Genomic DNA, 19393 nt, shown 5'->3' with positions numbered 1-19393 from the left:
ATATACTTAATAAAAAGGGCAAATTACATTTGATGTCGGTATTGGGACAGTGTAGTGTTTGGACTTTCGCCTCTATACTCCAAAACGACTTTGCAATCAATGGCTACGATGTTAAAGTAAGGATCGACAGCTTTTATGAGTTTGTTTGTGTGCATATTGGTTTCACAATTCACTGCTTATCTGACCCGCTCTCCCGCTATGAATGAGCACGCCCTCTACGGTTCAGCAATGCCAATCTGCGGAACGAACCAAGAACCCAGCTCCGAAAACTGGGAGACCGGGCCTTTTCTTTCATTGGACCTGACCTCTGCAACTCCCTCCCTGACAGCCTCAGGGCTTCACAGACAGTCATGGCTTTTAAAGCAGGCCTTAAGACACTCCTCTAACAGTTGGCAAACCCTTCCCTTTAATCTAATTATACTGTACATTATGATGTAATAATGTGCATTATTATTATAGTTTACTGAATTATCATCATAGTTTAATGTATATATTCTGTATATACATTTTATCTCAGTTCTTTTATTTATTTAATATTATAAATAAAATATTCCCACAGATAAAAGTAAAAATCTTTGAGGGGGGATTTAAATCCAAACTGAGTATAGGGCTTAAAAAACAAACATTAATTTAATGTAATGTAATTACAAATGCAAAATCAAATGAATGAAACACCAGCTACTATTCACCTCTTCATTTAAAAGAAATGTTTATTCTATTAAACAAAGACCATGTATGGATTAACATTTAAAATAAATCCAAGCTTTCATATTTCTTTTACTTATTAGTGTAGTCATATATCCTCAAAATGTTTTTTAAGTTACACATTTTTTTCAGTTCTTATGGGACAAATAGCAGACATAATATACATTGTGTATACACCTTATGCATTGCAGCAGGACAGATTTGATTATTTCTTGTTTTCATCTATAGAGGAAGAACAGTGAAAAGCAGGCCAAAAAAGAAAAAGGAACAGTTTGCTTCAGAATTCAGAAAATTTTAAAAACGAAAGAAGTCCTCTATAGATTCTACAATCCGTTTGGCAGCTTGTATGAGGCCTCTGTATGGATCTCTATATGCATGATCACAGTCAACTCTGTATGGATCTCTATATGCATGATCACAGTCAACTCTGTATGGATCTCTATATGCATGATCACAGTCAACTCTGTATGGATCTCTATATGCATGATCACAGTCAACTCTGTATGGATCTCTATATGCATGATCACAGTCAACTCTGTATGGATCTCTATATGCATGACCACAGTCAACTCTGTATGGATCTCTATATGCATGACCACAGTCAACTCTGTATGGATCTCTACATGCATGATCACAGTCAACCAAGCCAGGGCAGTGGGTACACATGAAAAACATAGACATATCAAAAGTCCCACTGAATTCACAGGTATTTTCAGCACATGAACAACGAGAAAAATAAGAAATTAAATCTATTGCACAATGTAGGTATCAAAGACAAAATACAGCATGAGTTGTAAGTATGTAGAGAGCAATAGGCAGTGGATTATGTTTCAATACTCTCAAAAAGCATCCTTCCACCCTGCCTCCCTAACCTGACTGGTGTGTTAGGTGAATGGGAAACATAATGAAACCCTGACTTTCACCAACCCAAGTGTCAGACCAATGACAACATCAAAGAATGGAGTAAGATGCTGAATAAGAAATGAGAAATGGACAGAAAGAGTCATGTCCGAATCTCAGAATAATTCAAGCATCCTCATTGTTGGTTTTCCCTAACCTTTGGACACACTACAGGGGATATGACATAATCCCTAACCTTAGGGCACACTGCAGGTTTTGTGACATTATCCCTAACCTTAGGACACTACAGGGGTTATGATATTATCCCTAACCTTAGGACACTACAGGGGTTATGACATTATCCCTAACCTTAGGACACACTACAGGGTTTGCGACATTATCCCTAACCTTAGGACACACTACAGGGTTTGTGACATTATCCCTAACCTCAGGACAATACAGGGGTTATGATATTATCCCTAAACTCAGGCCACACTACAGGGGTTATGACATTATCCCTAAACTCAGGACACACTACAGGGGTTATGACATGCCGGGAAAGGTCTGCAGTATTCAGTACCCAAAGATTTGGGCATCTGACCTGTGATTAAAACACCACAGACTTTTAAAGGTCAGTACCAGAGAATGTTCATTTACACTTGTAACCACTACAGCAAAGAAACATAATATGGCAACATTATCACATATGTGTCAGGGAAAGATGGATGCTACATCGACCTTGTGGCAGAGTTAACTGCCCATAACGCATAACTAACTCACATCACGTCCTTCCCCAACTCAGTGGAAGAAACCATAATAACACATTTTCACTACATTCCATATGGCTCAGAATAGGATTTTTCATTAAGCTAGTCCAATAATACGGGAAATAATGGCATTACAGTAAACCTTATGAAAGGACATGGACACAACTAGGACAGACAGTTGAGTACAGGAGAACATAGAACACAGGGGCAATGAGCGCACCGGTCCTTTACACATGATTAGGGCCTCAGCTAATATGATCATCATCATCTCTGTTCGGTTCAATTAAAAGCTTATGTTTGAATGCAATGTAAAACCCACCCGGTTTAGTTAGCCAGACAATACCATCGGCAGGGAGTTCAAGTAGAAGACAACGCCTCTAAAACAAAGTGGTTGAGCACAAGTCGTGACAAACTATGACACACTGTACCGTAAACAGTTGAATATTCCAGTAAAAGCTGTGAAACTCTTGATCTAAATAACTTGCATATCCTTAATGGTTAGCTAAGAAAACCACAGGCCCAAAGATTCTTTAACCTCTTCGCAGCTTGTGCTTGTAGGTTTATCAGACTCGTAACATTCAGAACCAAAACTTCAGTAAACAATACGTCTAAAACAATAAAATAACACATATCACAATGAAATAATATCTTCATGTTAACCCTCTACAATAAAACATAATAAAATGTAATTTAAAGTTTCCCTCTAGTCACATGACCACATTGAAATCGCCAGCCCCTTCCAAAAAACGTGCTGTCCTTCAAAATTGATCTCACCTGGTCTAAATGGGACCTGCTCTGTCTCTTTCAATAGTTTAGAACGAGTTGTTTCAACTCTTTACGTTTGGAAGGAGATTTCAGACAGACGATCATGTGGCCTGAGTGGCTTTTTAATTTCCCTCATCCAGCCTTTTGTTGTTTAAAGAAACATCACAGCATTGAAACCTAACTGACCTTTCAGAGGAGGAACAGTGGAGTACTCATTCCTCCTCCCTATGTACGCTGAAGAAGCAATCAAATGTTTTCATAGCATTGCATCTACCTCACACTCCCTAAGAAAGAAAATATATCTGTACAATTTGTTCTGGTCCAAGCAAACGCCTCTCTCCCTCACTCATAACACTTGCAGTAGCCAGTCAAGAGACGACCAGCACCCAATCAATGCTCCCGCGAGCCTTCACATTCACATAATAAACCCACGCTAAAATGTCTTCAACTTAATAAGCATCCCAGTGTTCCCGTTATTCTCCTCGTCCAGTCTGTCAGAGCTCCAGTCAGTCCATTGAGGGGATCCGTGCTCCCCCACCAGATAGACACGTACTCCTGTTGACCGTCACTCGTTGATCCAGCCTCCATAGTGCGTTTAAGCAGTGCATCGGTTCATTCAAACTGTGCTCCGTTCCACTCTCCCCACCCATCAAACTACAGGAGCGATCGTGGTGGTCGGCTTCAACTTTTATATCCAACTCCAACCTCCCGCGGTAATTCACATAGGTTCAGGCCTACCCCCAAAAGTTCTGTTCGGCTATATTTTTTTTTTGCTTTTGACAGTTTGGTGCGGTCTGGGGTTGACGTGTGCACATCTGTGCGTTGGGTATCAGACAGCGTGCGCATGTGTGTCATGGCAGTGGCGTGTGCGGTCGAAGAGGAGGTCACGTGTTGGGGGAAATAGCCAGCTCCGGGTCATTCACAGTGTGTGGGGTATGGCGTGTGCCAGTCCTAGAAGTACGTCGTGAGTGTGTGCGTTGTACGATTAATGCTAGTAGGAGAGCGCCTGCGTGTGTGTCTATATGCGTGCGTCGGTGTGCCTATCTATGTACTGTCTGTGTGTGTCCAGGTTAGCCGTGAGACATCTCGGCCTTGCTGAGAGCGATGGCCAGCTCCAAGTCCTCCTGCTCCTGCTGGCGGAGCCTCTTCAGCCGCTCTCGCTCCGCTCGCTCGCTCTCCCGCTTTGCCCATTCCAGTTGCTGGGCCTCATTTCCAAACTACAGTTTAGAGAGAACAGAAGAGAGGCGTTCAACAAGCAGCAACTCACCACTCACATCACACACAAAACACATCCGTTTGGTGTTTTGCCAGATTACAGCAGTTCAGTGTATAGTACAGGACCTTATGCAGTATAGAGTAACGGTCCTATATAGGTGACTTGCTTTCAATCTAGCCTGTTCTGCATTATACCAATGTATTAACACATTAACATACACATCACACGCACACAAAATATACACATTACACACAATCCAAGTGACCTATTCTTGTCCTTACTGTGATATTACATTTTAGTGTTTTCTGCTATCAGGGGAAACATTTTGAGTGGTTGTGCTCAGAGGCTACAGTGTCAAAACACAAAACAACAGTTTTCAATTCGACTGCATGCTCAAACATTCTTACCTTAACTTTTTCTGGTCCTGTGAGAGAAAAATGAATTACAAAACACCAAAGAAATAATTCACTAATTGCGTATCACACCATCCATTTTACATGGAGCACACTACAAAACAACATCACCACAAGATTCCAAAAAATATTTGATCCCACAATTAAAATGTTTGAGCAACTAAAAACCTATTTGATCAACATGCAAAAATGACATGCAGAGGAAAAATGGAAAAGAAGAAATTGTATGACATCTATCTGGGTAAGTAAGGATCAGAGAACAAAACAGCTAGAAATTCATATTCATGCCAAAACACACACAAGCACACAAAGCTTTACCATCCCAAGATCTGATGTCAATTTAGTAATAATTAAATTATGTATTTGTCATTCAATTGAGGAGCCAAGTTTGTGGTATTTTTCTAGACGATTTGTTTAGTGTAGAAGACCAGGACTCTTTAGTTCTAATGAAATATTGGCAGTTGATTCTGTTTAGATTGTTTCAGTAATTTGAGTCAGAGATGGTAAAGTAGTATCTATGCTATTGAAGTCATGCAACAGAACAATACTGACCAGATTGAATAAAGTAAGCATGGAGAAAAGACAAACACTGACACACACTTGACACATAATGCATCTAAACACTAGTGGGACACATCGCTGTCAAAACACCATTGGCATGCTGGGTAAGAAGTCAGGACTGAGAGCTGAGCAGTGATACTGCTGCTTCCCGTATCAACAGATCTCACATCAGTGTCTTGGAGCTGTCAGAAAAACCACACTGGACGGACTCCCCTCTCTGGCCTAGGGTACCCGCTGCTGACCATGTGACTGAATGCCCATCAGACCGCCCAGCTGACCAACGGTCTGACTGACTCGCTGGCTATCAGACTGGTTCAGATTTACTGGCTGCCTGACTGGTTCTACCTGACGGGCTTCCTATCTGACTGATTGATCGATTTACTGACTGATCGGCCTGGATAAGGGTCAATAATCAGATGAAGATCCTAAATAAATTCTGGATTATTGCTAGTCTGTGTGAGAAAGTCCCTGGTTGGTTTAGATAGTGCAGGCTATAGCACCGAATTGTCAGGATTATTCAACACTGACCTTAAAGCACCCATTGGCTAGTTGAATAACACTTCACATTCTGCCAGAATCCACTTATTGTACTGCCAGAGTGGATTGCCAGAAAGGCAGACAACATAATACTTTTCAATTGTGCTTGTTTTGGGAAGCATCTATAGAATTCTACCCTGCAGCAAACCACATGGCAAAATATAGTTTTTTTTCTTCATTTAAATGTTCCAATCGTGGCATACACATCAAACCACAAAAAGGGCTGACACCCTTTCCTGCAAGAGTGCTGGGGACCACTTCTGCAATGCAACTATGCGCTTTACTGCACAATATGAAATGCATTGTAGGTGGTGCGCAACCTACTACAATGCATGGGTTGAAAACCCGCCCTCAGCCCCGGCGAATCATAACGTAAGTAGACATAAGGTAAACTAATGTGGAACCACATATAGGCTTACAAGAGCTAGATGGCAAAAATGTGTGGGAGGTTAGAGCCATCATGTGAGATACAAAGTAAGATTCGCTCTCACGCTTAAAGGGATTATGATGAACAGTAGTTACTTGTGATTAAGCCAAAGGTCTGAACCATGAGCTGGTGAGATGGTGGTTAATATGGCAGACCCCTGGCTCTGGTTTGTATGCAGTAGTGATAGGTTACTGACAAATCAGCCATGTCTGCACAGTGATGGGAGTCCAGGAAGATGGTGCAGCAAAAAGGTGTGTTGACAAACAGCCCTGTGGTGCGCTCTGCTCTAGATCCTCCAGTTAATGTTGGAAACTAGAAGCAAAGAGGTAGTGGCTGGATATATAAACATTGGTCTGGACAGAGAGGGAGTATCACTGAGCTCAACTTACAGAACTGAAGTCTGCAAAACCCAAGGAAGAGTCTTTAGAGGCTTTACTTGAGGCAGATGGGGCAAAAGGATCTTTGCCACTAAAGGGGTCTCCGACCCCCTTTTTACTCTGAAAGGGGTCGACGGCGTCACTGCCGAATGGCTGAAAGGGGTCGCAGGGTTTGGCTGAATCTCCAGCTCCTCCAGGCATGTTGACAGGAGTGCTTTTACCTGTGGACATATGGACAGTAAGGGCTCAGCATTTTCCCCCCAAGAAGAGGCCACAGAGAACCATTAAATATCACACATTTATGCAGTTCTTTGTCTTTGGGAATTAGGCGAAATCTTTATGATAATTATTATATATATTTTTTTTAAACATTATGTCTCCTTGCAACAGCCTTTCCACCCTGACAAACTCCCACCCACCTCCTGCTCTCATCTGTAGGGAAACAGTTTTGTCATGAAGAACTTTGAAAACCACAGCAGTTTCAGCTACACTCGTGGTGCACCAAAACCACACGCAGATCAACTTAAACAAATGAGAGCGCAAAACAATGCCCCCTCCACTACACATACAACTCCGCTAAAAATGAAGAGGCCACTACACCTTTTTCTTTCCTTTCCAAAAAAGTCAAAAAGGAAAGTTTTGAGTGAGGACGGAAGTGTTCGATTTCCAGTGGTCTCTTCATTTTAACCCTTCTGTTCCTCACTCAAACCTTCCTTTTTGACTTTTTTGGAAAGAAAAGAAAAAGGTGCAGAGGTCTCTTCATTTTTTCCGGAACTGTATGCCAGCAGGGTCTGAATTAAACACATTCAATTACATGGGCCACATACTCCATAAGCCAGTACTGAAAATACATGGCCAGAGCCATTTTCATCTCCATGTAGGGTTTTATGGTGAGCGGATGGGCAGGGCTTCTCTGCCCACACTCAGTTCACAAGTTCATCAGATAATTCGTTGTGGGTGATTTTATGGTTCATGTGAGGGCAAATTGCCATACCATGCTAAGCCTCTAGGCCCAGGGGTTCTACCTGATAATCTATCCCACTAAGAAAAAAGACTTACAGAAAATAAGAGTAAATAAGATGCAATAAAATAAAATGTATTCCCGAGCCAACTAACTGTATCCTATAAATTAATTTCAACATAGGCTAAATAACTGTTCAACAAAAGAGCAGTTTTAAAAGTATAACTCCTACATAGTAGACCCATGTTAACGTGGTAGGCGTGTTTCTGGGTTTGTTAGTGGAGGACACTTCGGCTGGCAAAGTAAGTGGGCCGTGGGAATGTAGCGTTGGATGTTTTTGCTGCTGAAGGTGTTAACCACGTTGTCAATAGAACTGTTATTTATACCAGGCCTTACGGGGTTAGCAGTTCACAGCCCCAGTCAACAGGCAGGCAATCAGTTTCTCTTTCTGTAAGTGGCATAAACTCTTCACCGCAAACCGTCAGCTCCACCCTGCTCCAAAATATCAGCACATCATTAGTGCCATGTGTTATTCTCATGCACAATACATGCATCAGAAACCCAAACAATGGCTCCCACATGATTCTAATAACGTAAAGGTCCTATTCGTGAGAAACAAATCTACAGTATTGCTGTATTGAATTCCAAACCAACCAAGAAACAGCACTATATTCGTTTATATTTTTGTGCGACTGCATATTTGAATAGAATAAATCATCATTGCCAGTGACCTGTCGCCTATAACTGCCAAGTCAGCTCCTCCCATTCTCATTTAGTTACCATGGTTACCCAAAAGCAGCCATGAGAGATGTTAAGATATGGCATTTGCCTAGAGTGTGTCAAGAGTCAAGCAAGATGCCACCAAAGAAGCCACAGAGCTCGCCCAAGTATGTTTACACGAATGCACGCGCCACCCTCAATCACTCAGGGAATAGAGGAAGTGGGTAAGGGTGGGGTCAAAAACATCGGGCAATCTGGTGACACCAGGGCCAACCACAGATCATCTGTGTTCTTACTCATCAACTCCTACTCTGTATTCTCACGGCAACCTAGCATCAAGGACCATGTTTCAAGCAATATGCCTTGTTATAATAATTAAACACTAATCTCAAGCAAGGATTCAACAGATGCATGTAAACACGACCTAACCAACTATCTACAGTGGGTATAGAAAATAATCACCCCCCCTTACTAATTAAAAAACAGAATCACTGAGTTGATCCTAAAAATGACTTGTAAACCCAACCAGGTGTAGTTAATCACCTTCTCAATAGCACACAAAGCCAATTGACTTTCAACTGTGATCAGCTGTGGTCATTTTGATTAGCTCAGCATGAAACAGGCTTTTCCTGAAGCATTTCAGTCCTTGGTAGTGCAACTGAAGAAAACAATCAACTATGGGTGGCAAGGCATTGTCAAAAGATCTCCCAAAGCACACAGCAAAACTGACCACACAGTGGTTGAAGGAGAAAAAGGTGAATGTCCTTGCATGGCCTAGTCAGAGCCCAGACTTAAACCCCATTGAAAATCTGTGGAATGACTTGAAGACAGCGATCCACAAACGGTCACCATCAAATTTAACTAAACTTGAGCAGTTCTGCAAAGAAGAGTGGTCAAATATTGCAACGTCTAGATGAGCAAAGTTAGTAGAGACATGTCCCAACAGATTTAAGGCTGTAATTAAAGCAAAAGGTGGTTCAATAAAATACTGACACAAGGGAGTGAGATCCTTTTTCCAACTCAGTGATTGTTTTTTTTTTATGTTGGTGTTATATCTTTCACTTGGATGTTATAAGTTGCACTGAGAAAATACAGCTGAATGAAACAAAAACTGTGTGTCTGTCTTCATTATAGGCTGCAAAGCAACAAAATGTGATTATTTTAAAGGGGGGTGATTCTTTTCTATACCCACTGTAGATCAGCATTATTAATGGTAGTTTCCAGACACAGTAGCCGGCACAGTAGCAGGGAAATTAGCCTTTCAACCACTAAAAACCTTGGTGATAAGCATACAAAGCTCCATATATATTGTAATCAATATTTTATAAATTTGCAAATGTTGCTGATAATCACTGGCGCGTTTTGCACCTTGCCAGCCCAGGGGCATTGTCTCTTAAGTCCCCCAGAAATCTGGTTGGTTCTGGGTATGGGAGCTTGACCCGGCACCATGGAGGAATTTCATTGACAGCCTGCGATGGATAAAAAGCAAATGCATGAATTTTTCACTTTTCCTATATGTTTTTATTGGTGTTGCTATGCTAGCTGTCCGGACGTACTCATTAGCTTGGCTCTATCGATTTCTATCTATGACCCCAAACAACAATAACCCCATTTTCTTCTTAGCTCTGGTGCCAGACATCACACAAACTAACCTGGTCATCAAAGGAGACCTGAACTGTGTGCTAGACTAATCCTCGCATCAGGCCTTCACTTGTGCTCTTACCTCAAATATAGTGGATTTCTGAATACATGTGAAAAACATGTATGAAGCCTCTCTAACACCACTAGATTATGAACATGAAAATAAAATGTACAGGTGCTGGTCATAAAATTAGAATATTATCAAAAAGTTGATTTATTTCAGTAATTCCATTCAAAAAGTGAAACTTGTATATTATATTCATCCATTACACACAGACTGATATATTTCAAATGTTTATTTATTTTAATTGTGATGATTATAACTGACAATGAATGAAAATCCCAAATTCAGTATCTCAGAAAATTACATGTTGGCCAACTGAAAAGTATGAACATGAAAAGTATGAGCATGTACAGCACTCAATACTTAGTTGGGGCTCCTATTGCCTGAATTACTGCAGCAATGCGGCGTGGCATGGATTCGATCAGTCTGTGGCACTGCTCAGGTGTTATGAGAGCCCAGGTTGCTCTGATTGTGGCCTTAAGCTCTTCTACATTGTTGGGTCTGACGTATCGCATCTTCCTCGCCACAATACGCCATAGATTTTCTATAGGGTTAAGGTCAGGCAAGTTTGCTGGCCAATTAAGAACAGGGATACCATGGTCCTTAAACCAGGTACTGGTAGCTTTGGCATCGTGTGCCGGTGCCAAGTCCTGTTGGAAAACGAAATCTGCATCTCCATAAAGTTGGTCAGCAGCAGGAAGCATGAAGTGCTCTAAAACTTCCTGGTAGACGGCTGCATTGACCTTGGACCTCAGAAAACACAGTGCACCAACACCAGCAGATGACATGGCACCCCAAACCATCACTGACTGTGGAAACTTTACACTGGACTTCAAGCAACGTGGATTCTGTGCCTCTCCTCTCTTCCTCCAGACTCTGGGACCTTGATTTCCAAAGGAAATGCAACATTTACTTTAATCAGAGAACATAACTCAGCAGCAGTCCAGTCCTTTTTGTCTTTAGCCCAGGCAAGACGGTTCTGGCGCTGTGTTTTGTTCAAGAGTGGCTTGACACAAGGAATGCGACAGCTGAAACCCATGTCTTGCATACATCTGTGCGTGGTGGTTCTTGAAGCACTGACTCCAGCTGCAGTCCACTCTTTGTGAATCTCCCCAACATTTTTGGGTGCGGTTATCCCTATTGCTTGTACACTTTTTTCTACCACATCTTTTCCTTCCCTTCGCTTCTCTATTAATGTGCTTGGACATAGAGCTCTGTGAACAGCCAGCCTCTTTAGCTATGACCTTTTGTGTCTTGCCCTCCTTGTGCAAGGTGTCACTGGTCGTCTTTTGGACAGCTGTCAAGTCAGCAGTCTTCCACATGATTGTGTTGCCTATAGAACTAGACTAAGAGACCATTTAAAGGCCTTTGCAGGTTTTTGGGTTAATTAACTGATTAGAGTATGGCACCAGTTGTCTTCAATATTGAACCTTTTCACAATATTCAAATTTTCTGAGATACTGAATTTGGGTTTTTCATTAGTTGTCAGTTATAATCATCAAAATTAAAAGAAATAAACACGATCTATATCAGTCTGTGTGGAATGAATGTATACATTATACAAGTTTCACTTTTTGAATGGAATTACTGAAATACATTTTTTGATGATATTCTAATTTTATGACCAGCACCTGTATATTCTTAAAGTATATGGCCCAATAAGACAATTTCTTAAACTGTAATTTATGTAAACCCTTGATGTAGATGTATTGGAAAAAGAAAGAGTTCCCATGAACTTAACTTGGGCTTAGCGAATTGAAAAACATCCTACATTTACAGGGATTTAGATATACAATGCAGATGAAAAGAATTTGCCCCCGCCAGATTTTCTAAACTTTCACACAGATTTCACATTGAATGTGTACAAACGCCTATCTGTCTAGAAAGATTTGCTAAGCAATTACTAAGCCTCTGGGGCTCCACCAAACCACCACCAGAGAAACAATGTCCATTTGAAGAAAGTGTGAGACAGTAGAAAATGTACAAAAGTCTCTCCCAAGTGCATGGCCTAATTGTCCAGGTCACGTTCAAGTCACAAATATCCGAATAACAACATCAGGGATCGGCGAACCTCTGGCGTCTTGGCTAAGATCAGTGTTCATGAATCCATCAACATTGCTATGAATAGAAATGCTCAACAGAAAGGCTTTGAACACACAGATGTTCTTTTTAACTTTAATTGAACATGGATGATCCTAGGAGTTCTGGAACCATGTTCTATGGACAGATGACTCAAAAGGATACTGCTTCAGATGTGTTATGTCTGGCTAAAACAAGCAAATATACACTCACCTAAAGGATTATTAGGAACACCATACTAATACTGTGTTTGACCCCCTTCCGCCTTCAGAACTGCCTTAATTCTACGTGACATTGATTCAACAAGGTGCTGAAAGCATTCTTTAGAAATGTTGGCCCATATTGATAGGATAGCATCTTGCAGTTGATGGAGATTTGTGGGATGCACATCCTGGGCACGAAGCTCCCGTTCCACCACATCCCAAAGATGCTCTATTCAGTTGAGATCTGGTGACTGTGGGGGCCATTTCAGTACAGTGAACTCATTGTCATGTTCAAAAAACCAATTTGAAATGATTCAAGCTTTGTGACATGGTGCATTATCCTGCTGGAAGTAGCCATCAGAGGATGGGTACATGGTGGTCATAAAGGGATGGACATGGTCAGAAACAATGCTCAGGCCGTGGCATTTAAACAATCCCCAATTGGCACTAAGGGGCCTAAAGTATGCCAAGAAAACATCCCCCACACCATTACACCATCACCACCAGCCTGCACAGTGGTAACAAGGCATGATGGATCCATGTTCTCATTCTGTTTACGGCAAATTCTGACTCTACCATCTGAATGTCTCAACAGAAATCGAGACTCATCAGACCAGGCAACATTCTTCCAGTCTTCAACTGTCCAATTTTGGTGAGCTTGTGCAAATTGTAGCCTCTTTTTCCTATTTGTAGTGGAGATGAGTGGTACCCGGTGGGGTCTTCTGCTGTTGTAGCCCATCCGCCTCAAGGTTGTGCGTGTTGTGGCTTCACAAATGCTTTGCTGCATACCTCGGTTGTAACGAGTGGTTATTTCAGTCAAAGTTGCTCCTCCATCAGCTTGAATCAGTCGGCCCATTCTCCTCTGACCTCTAGCATCAACAAGGCATTTTCGCCCACAGGACTGCTGCATACAGGATGTTTTTCCCTTTTCACACCATTCTTTGTAATCCCTAGAAATGGTTGTGCGTGAAAATTCCAGTAACTGAGCAGATTGTGAAATACTCAGACCGGCCCGTCTGGCACCAACAACCATGCCACGCTCAAAATTGCTTAAATCACCTTTCCCCTTCTGACATTCAGTTTGAAGTTCAGGAGATTGTCTTGACCAGGACCACACCCCTAAATGCATTGAAGCAACTGCCATGTGATTGGTTGATTAGATAATTGCATTAATGAGAAATTGAACAGGTGTTCCTAATAATCCTTTAGGTGAGTGTACATCAGAGATATTGTGGAATATGACATTATACATTTAGGAATGGCCAAGTCAAAGCCCAGACCTAATCCCAATATATGTTGAGGCAGGACAAGAAAAAAGTAATCGAGTTACTTCAGTGAAGTTCTGCGTGTAGTGGGCCAAAATTCCTCAATGGTGCTGTGAAAGAATACACTAATCTATAACTACAGGTAATTTTGTAACAGTTATTACTGCTAAAGGTGGGGTCGCAACTACTATTTAATAATGTGCAACAAGGCTACACTTCATATTGCATATGATTATACTATAAACTGGGTGGGATTGCTTTAATAGTAGCAGGTGGAGAACTTCTGAATATAGTGGCCCATTTGTTAAGGTTGAATGGTAGTTCAATGGTGAAATAACACTCACTCACTATGGCTCAAATGCACCTAGGTGTAGCAAAAATAATGCATGTACAACTGGACTCATCTCTATCCAAACTGATCTGTTGTTTATCCAATCTTCAAAAACAGAATAAAAGATGACAGGCGTTCGACAGAGAAGATGAATTCTTATCTGTACCTATAGAGTGCCTTTCCTGTTTACAACCTAGTAGAGCTCGGGTGGAAAATGGGGGTTTTCAGGCCAGCTAAAAACTATGTTTCTAAGCTGCAGTGCGCATTGCTATTTGATCTAAGACTAGCATACGCTAACCATGCAGAGGTAAGAGAGAAGGCAACAACAGAGGGGTTTATGCTTCAGGGACAACGCAGGTCCCTGGGAAACTGCACCTAGTTCTACTGGGTTACAGTCAAACGTGATGATGAGCCATGCCGTCCATACTCACAACGTTCTTCTGTGGATGTCACTAAAAGAACAGAGCAAAACACTTGCAGTGAGGTGAGAAAGGCCGTGAACAGGAAACAACAGAGGAACAGTAAACTAACAATTAAATAAATATGCATATACACGCTGGTAAGGAATGTAAACCAATGTTCAGTTGTAAGCGTGTAAGTGAAGCTGACTGAGGGTGAATGATTACTTGTGGTTCCATCTGATAGTGGCTTTATGCACCCTGTGTTGCAGGAGATACGGCGGTACAGTGCCGTGACACACAGAATGGTTGCAAGTGAAACTTCAGAGGGTGGAATTACCCATCTGTGTTTGACTCACTACTCTCAACTGCCCCAGGTTTGCAACTCACCACTGGGCGGTTTGGGTCGGGGCGGAACGCTCTTCTTGGGTGGCAAAGCTGGACCGTCCTGCTTCCTACTGAAGGGGTCGTCCCCAAACCCCGACTGGAGACAGCGAGAGAGAGATAAAGGGAGGGATCAAAACAGAGTTCTGAGAAACCGCAACAAAGCCTAAAGTGAGTCAATTCACATTTGTCCAAAAATTGCCAACTCATATATTAGATTAATTTCAATTGTGTTAAAGATCTTAACAGGAAAACAGCACAATTGCCCAAAATGTATACGTTGTGCACCTCTAAATATGGAAAGTTTAATAGTACCTGCTGATATTCTGGAAAACCTGCTCTTCCTTCCAGTGGGTCTCTGACCTTTGACATTTGACTGAAGTCTGCAAACCCACTGTTACAGTTACTACCAAATGAGCTGTTACTGCCTGCGAAAGCAGTACTGCTTCCAAAGGGGTCCAGAGTGCCAAAGAGATCTGAAAAAATATCCACGAGACATTTCGGTTAGTCCAGTGCTTAGGATAGATACACAGAACAAATACAGAAATATCCCAAGTAACCAAAAGGGCATTCTACGATACATGACTTATGAATTGTGCATCCAGAGCATTGCAAAACAGTTTGCACACCATTGCAACAAGATACAACTACTTGAGTGTTAAAAAAAAAACAAAAAAACATATGGTTTCAGTCCAGAAAAAAGCAGCAGCTTGAAAAAAAGCTAGACAAAATAAGCTGTTCAAAATGTTGAAGTCTGTAGTAGCCAACGCAACTTTGTATTATCTCCTGGCTAATACATTTTATAAGGCAAAACTAACATGAAAACCCAACCCTACAAAGACCCAACTGCCACAGTCTCTCCTGTGCTCCACACAGCAATGGGATCTCAATACTGCTTGGTGTAATGGGTTTCTATGAACAGCAGCAATTTCCTAGGGTAAATTTATTAAAAAAAGGGCGTTCTTGCACAACCCTGGAGAAAATAAAGGTTGACAGAGGGGGGACCTATACTCTTCCAGTTAGAGATTGCTCCATCTAAGGTCTCTCATTTCAGATGACATATCTGGGACCATGCCACAAAACGTCTCTTGTTTTAAACTGGTCTATTTGAAGATTTTTAAGTGGTCCATGTGCTACTAAGAATGGGAACCTTAGGAAAATATTATATAAAAAAAACCCGAACTATTTCCCTTCTTAAAACCGTGGGTTGCCATTATTTTACCCATCTCATTCACATAAATACTATTTGAGACACTGAGGTCTTTCAACACTGATAGTTGTAAACCACCAGTACCAAAACACTTCCTGGCAATATAGTAGAAAAACTAGACAGGCCGTGTTTAAAAGGATATGAGGGTTGAAAACAGATGTCACAGATGAGAACCTTTTTCACAACTCTGCTGTTAAGACTGATCACCAACCCAAAAGCCTACAGCAAGCAGCAGGTTGGGCCAAAAAAAGGTGCGAAGAAAAAAAGAACTGCCAAGAAATGAGTTGTGCAACATACCATTACCACCAGCACATCACTATCTCGACCGATATCAGACAACTCGAGTGAGAGAGTGAGAGAGAGAGAGAGATAGAGAGAGAGAAACATTTGAGCATGTACCTGGTCCTGGGCCTCTGCTGGGTTTTGGGCTTATGGATATGAAAGGATCTGCACTGCTGGCAAAATGACTAGTCTGCAAAAACAACCATAAAGGAACTGTTACATGTACATAACCATGCATTAATAAACTAGGTTTAATAAAAAATACATATTCAATTGGGGTAGAATGTGCCAAGACGGCTTCACTGCACCTTGGACGGGAGGGTGGCACTTTTACTAAAGGGGTCTGGCGTGCTAAAGGGGTCTGCCTTGTTTGTGCTCTTCTTGAAGAAGTCTTCAGATGAGGCCTTGAAAGGGTCCGCCTCTTTAAAGGGGTCACCGCCAAATGGGTCTGGATGGAGAGAGAGATCTAGGACAGCTCAGTGTGGCAGGCTGTGGATCTGACAAGGCCTTCCCTTCACACAGGTTTGTCTGTGTGGTGTGTATACGTCACTTAGAAGCACTACGTTAATTAGGTAAAACAGTAAAACAAATTGAATCAAGTCCAGGCAATACGTGCAATGTTATTTTCCAATGTATCTTATTTACAGTGGGTAAAGAAACTGCTCAGAAATTATTTCTATTATTTTAATCATTTAAAACGCATGGGTAGGCAACTACCTTGCTGTAATGAATTCTGAAAACGTAGGTGATTTCCATTAAAGGACTGTATAATTGAAGCAAATCTCATGACCTCAGGATTAGCCTGGCATTGCTATTCCTCCAAAAGGGATGTTAGTACATTTTCCCTCAAAGAGGCTACCCCAGGAGAAAAGCAGGTACGTGCTGCAATGACAAAATAAGCAGATTTTTAGCATCGTAGTTAAAATGAAGGGAACTGAAAGTCCCAAATATTACAAAGAGAGAAGTGTGATGGTGAGAGCAGATCAGTTGCACACTGTTTTTCACAGTTCCGGAGTCATTAACATAAGTGGATGGCATTGTTTGTACAGTGCCTTTAAAACATATTCAACCCCCTTGACAACCTCTATATTGGGTGGCATTACAAAGTGAGATAGAAATCCACAGTAAAAAAATTATAAAATACTGTAATGTCAAAGTGGAAGGACCAATTTAAAATAAATAATAAAATTACATTGTACTACAATAAATAAATAGAAACCAATAATAAAGATTTTGTTTTTTTAAATATGTTGATTACATAGCTATTCGTATCACATTAGAAACACTTTTGGCAACAATGACGGCAGTAAGCGTTTTATATTTCCTGACTGATTCTTCTCTAGTTGTGTGTTTCGCTAGTGTCCTTGTCACTACTGGTAGCATGAGGCCGTACCTGCAGCCCATTCAGTTTGCACAGGCAGTCCAGCTCCTCCAGGATGGCACATACATACATGCCGCCACAAGAAGGTTTGCTGTGTCTCTCAGTACAGTCAAGTTCATGGAGGAAATACCAGGAAACGAGCCGTTAAACGAGGAGAGCTGGACAGAGCCGTAGAAGGGCATCAACCCAGCAGCAGGACCAGTATCTGCTCCTTTGTGCGAGCAGAAACAGGAGGAGCACTACCAGAGCCTGACAAAATGACCACCAGAGGGCTACTGGTGTGCATGTTAAACAGACTCCATGAGGGTGGCATGAGGGCCCGATGTCCTCTAGTGGGACCTGTGTTCAGAGGTCAGTGATGGTCTGGGGAGGCATATCCTTGGAGGGTCGCACAGACCTCAACGTGCTAGCCAACAGTAACCTGACAGCTGTCAGGTACCGGGATGAAATCCTCAGACCCATCGTCAGACCTTACACTGGTGCAGACTGTCCAGGAGCTCACTTAAGCCCTGATCCAGTTCGGGGAGGAGATCTCCTGGGACACCTTCAGCCATCTCATCGGGAGGATGCCCAGACGTTGTCAGGCGTGCATACAGGCACGTGGGGGCCAGACACACCACTGAGTCACATTATGAGTTATAAGTTGGAACAGGCTATGATTTCAATGGTTTACTTTGATTTTCGGTGCAAGTTTGAATCCAGCCTTCAAACGGTTGGTGATTTGGGTTTCAATTGACCGTGGTTATGTCAGTTTTCCCTCAGTAGATCACTGAACAGTGCTTTATACCTGTGTTCAGGAGGCTCACTGAGGGCAGCAGTGGTACAACTGATGAGGGGAAATAAAGGTGTGGCAGTGAGGGTTGCGGTAGTTTCCACTTGTTATCTCAGGGTGTGAATGGTGGTGTGCCTCAGAACAGTCAACTCACCTTATGGCTAACTCAGTTCTACCTACAGCAGGGAAAATCCACAGGGTTTCATTCCCCATGTCTGCTTTCACCGGTTTCGTTAAAAAAAAAAAAATGTCCTCCAACATGGTACCTCAAGATGTGGAAAACACAGCGTTGCACTGAAGAAAACCCAAATAAAATGTATATATTTTTGAAATGATTACATTTTAAATTTACCCAACGCACTTATCCAGAGTTGGTAACTTTCTGAATGCAGTGTGCATGTACAATCAGCTTGAAAAGCATTAGTACCCCTGATGAAGATGAGCAAATATTTCTGTATAAAACAACACATTCAATTGTAACTTTAAAACATCTGGAATAAATCTACATTATAAATTCATGAAAATTCCTGACAAATACACCATTCCTCTATACAGAGTCTTTCCAGATCCATAGACTGATATGGCCATTGCAAGATTTTCATTTTGTTGTCATTTAATAATTTCTATTAAATAATAACACTGCGAAGTTACACTACTGTGCATAGCAAAACAATTCCAAACTAGGTTCAAATATTGAAACTAAGAAGAAAACAGTTTCAGTAAATGATCTGTGCCTATAATTTCTGCAGAGCTGTCAAACACTCTTCTGCACCCATTCACCAGACATCCCGACTGATGGAAACGGACTGAATTTGCATGGCATTTGTTGAGACCTTTCTGACATTGGCCTAAAAAACCCTTATTCAGATTGGAAACATATGGCTTTGGAATAAAAATTGTGCAAAAAGATCATTAAAAGATAGAATAATTGTGATCTGGCTCAAATAATCATGATCAAGCAATTATTTAATAATTGCAACAGCCCTAATCTGACCATATCACCCAGTTGCCATTTAGCAAATTATAGCCAGTTACAGTTGGCTGCATTCAATAAAGGCATTGAACTGGCGTGTTATTTGAGATTCAGACACATG

The 19393-nt window shown here is 41.6% G+C and overlaps 1 protein-coding gene across 14 annotated transcripts in view; it reads right to left on the bottom strand.

The window, feature by feature from the left end:
* Positions 1-1159: 1159 nt before the first annotated feature.
* eps15l1a (epidermal growth factor receptor pathway substrate 15-like 1a) overlaps positions 1160-19393 on the bottom strand; it is a 30128-nt gene continuing 11894 nt past the window's right edge. For 6 of the 14 annotated variants that reach the window (XM_034293713.1, XM_034293716.1, XM_034293720.1 and 3 more), the window contains 7 exons: positions 16455-16612; positions 16264-16336; positions 14970-15130; positions 14661-14754; positions 14304-14324; positions 6621-6829; positions 1160-4294 (listed from right to left, as the gene is read on the bottom strand). In XM_034293713.1, coding sequence (XP_034149604.1) covers positions 4148-4294; positions 6621-6829; positions 14304-14324; positions 14661-14754; positions 14970-15130; positions 16264-16336; positions 16455-16612 — 863 coding nt within the window. In that variant the 3' untranslated portion in view covers positions 1160-4147. Of the gene's footprint in view, positions 4295-4700; positions 6830-14303; positions 14325-14660; positions 14755-14969; positions 15131-16263; positions 16337-16454; positions 16613-19393 lie in introns of all 14 variants that reach the window. The other 8 variants (XM_034293721.1, XM_034293718.1, XM_034293714.1 and 5 more) reach the window with 8 other exon arrangements.

This window comes from Esox lucius, chromosome 8 (genome assembly GCF_011004845.1).
Source record: "Esox lucius isolate fEsoLuc1 chromosome 8, fEsoLuc1.pri, whole genome shotgun sequence".
Classification (NCBI taxonomy): domain Eukaryota; kingdom Metazoa; phylum Chordata; class Actinopteri; order Esociformes; family Esocidae; genus Esox; species Esox lucius.
This window is presented reverse-complemented; position numbering and strand designations above follow the sequence as displayed.